Genomic DNA, 1,795 nt, shown 5'->3' with positions numbered 1-1,795 from the left:
TCAATCAATATTATTTTAACAGACCTGATCTGCTGAGATAAATATATCACGGTCTTACAATGGCACAAGAATTGAAATGTACATAAATTATCACCTTAAGCCAAAGAGGTAAAGCTTTAAGAGTAAGAATTTTTGTAAGATATCAACCAGAGATCAGGAGAGGACGCAGTGGGGTAAACCTTCCACCTTCCACAAACACGCTTACAGTTCATGCTTTCTGTTGTGTAATAACCATTTCTTCACTGTATACGAACTATGTATTTCCTAAGCGTAAGACTGAACTTCTATTATTCATGTGTGTTCTATGGGTTGTCATCCTACTTCCTAAGCAAAACTGGTATGAAAATAATCCGTTTTGCAGAGGATCTAGCATTATAATGACACGGTGGCATTAACAGTGATAGCAAAAGCAAGTATGATCCAGGCACACGAGGGAACATAAAGTCAGCCACCACCTTGATGGATTTATCTAAATTCCGCAGACGAATGAAAAGGGAGACTGAGGAAAAATGACATGGGGAAGGAAATGGAATATCCAGCAGGAAAAATAACTGGAAATAGATATATGTGGTTTAAATAAGCAGATACTGGTTTTCCAATAACTCCAAAGATCCCTTATTTTCCTCGTTCCCAAGTTCATGCCATTACATTCCATGCCATTGCTATAACCCGCGCTCTCCCATCGAGTCACTGTGTATTTTAGAATGAAACACACATGTGCTGGCCTGTGACTCTGCAGTCCCTCCCCTAGGGGAGGTGTCGGGGTTGAACATGTGAGCAGGAGCTTTAAATATGCTTGTAATTTGATTCAGCCTCTTGCACCCTGTCACCTGCCAAGAGTAGCCACTAATCCCAGGGAAAAGGATGACATGCAGAGCGTCCCCGAACGCAAAGTCCAGCCAGGACCCAACACATGTTGTAGGCCACAGATTTTGGAGGTGCCAGTGAAATGCCTGAGTGTTAAACCACTGAGATCTGGAGGCTGCGTGTGTGGGGCAAATACTGTCTAATACAAGTATTGTGAAGTCTCCAACAGAGTCCTCAGCAAGGGGTGGGGACACGAGAATAATAAGGTAAGGGCAGAGGACAGGGACGAGCTCTGGCACTCACCGATCCTTGAAGAAGAAGATCTCACCACGGATTTGAGCGATGCCGTCAAAGACAATGTCCTGTTTGCAGATCTCAGGAGTGACAGGTCCCAGCGTGGGGGTGGGGCCCGTACCAGTGTCAATGTCAGTGTCAGGAGAGGCCCCTGGGGGAAGACACCCGACCTCAGACTCTCCCCACCTCCACGGGTTTTCCTCCCCAGGCTGAGCCCAGAGGGCTGCCCACCCCACCTGCTATGGGTCCCACGGAGTAGTATTCTGGCCTTAGCGTAAGTCCATTAAGATAGAGACAAACTACCTGGACTAGGGGAAACCAGAATCCCATGGCCCTTTGTACTTTATATATACTCTTCACTGACACCACCAAAATTAGTTCTCCATATCCCAGGGGTGACGGGTAGCACTATTGTACCATTTTACAGATGAGGAAACTGATGCCCAGAGAGGCTGAGGATTCAAACCAAATTTAAGATTCTTACAACCAAGGTAGCCAGGAAGCTACCTGTGTGTTCAGCACTGGGATGCAAGTTTCTCAAGGGTTAATTCCTTCACTCCTCTGTTACCAGCCACCTTTCAGAGAAAGGTGGAAACTGAGTCCAGATGGGTAAAGGCTCGCTCAACGTCCTACAGCTGGTGAGCAGGGGAGGCCACCCTCTAACAAGGCACTATCACTCCAGATCTCAGGTTCT

At 46.5% G+C, this 1,795-nt stretch overlaps 1 protein-coding gene across 1 annotated transcript in view; it reads right to left on the bottom strand.

Moving 5' to 3' along the window:
• MMP2 (matrix metallopeptidase 2) overlaps nucleotides 1-1,795 on the bottom strand; it is a 26,449-nt gene that overhangs the window by 11,851 nt on the left and 12,803 nt on the right. Inside the window, exon 9 of the mRNA XM_003792545.2 lies at nucleotides 1,111-1,252. Within this exon, the coding sequence (XP_003792593.1) occupies nucleotides 1,111-1,252 (142 nt within the window). The remainder of the gene's footprint in view (nucleotides 1-1,110; nucleotides 1,253-1,795) is intronic.

This window comes from Otolemur garnettii, unplaced genomic scaffold (genome assembly GCF_000181295.1).
Source record: "Otolemur garnettii isolate 467f Iridium unplaced genomic scaffold, OtoGar3 scaffold00058, whole genome shotgun sequence".
Lineage (NCBI taxonomy): Eukaryota > Metazoa > Chordata > Mammalia > Primates > Galagidae > Otolemur > Otolemur garnettii.
This window is presented reverse-complemented; position numbering and strand designations above follow the sequence as displayed.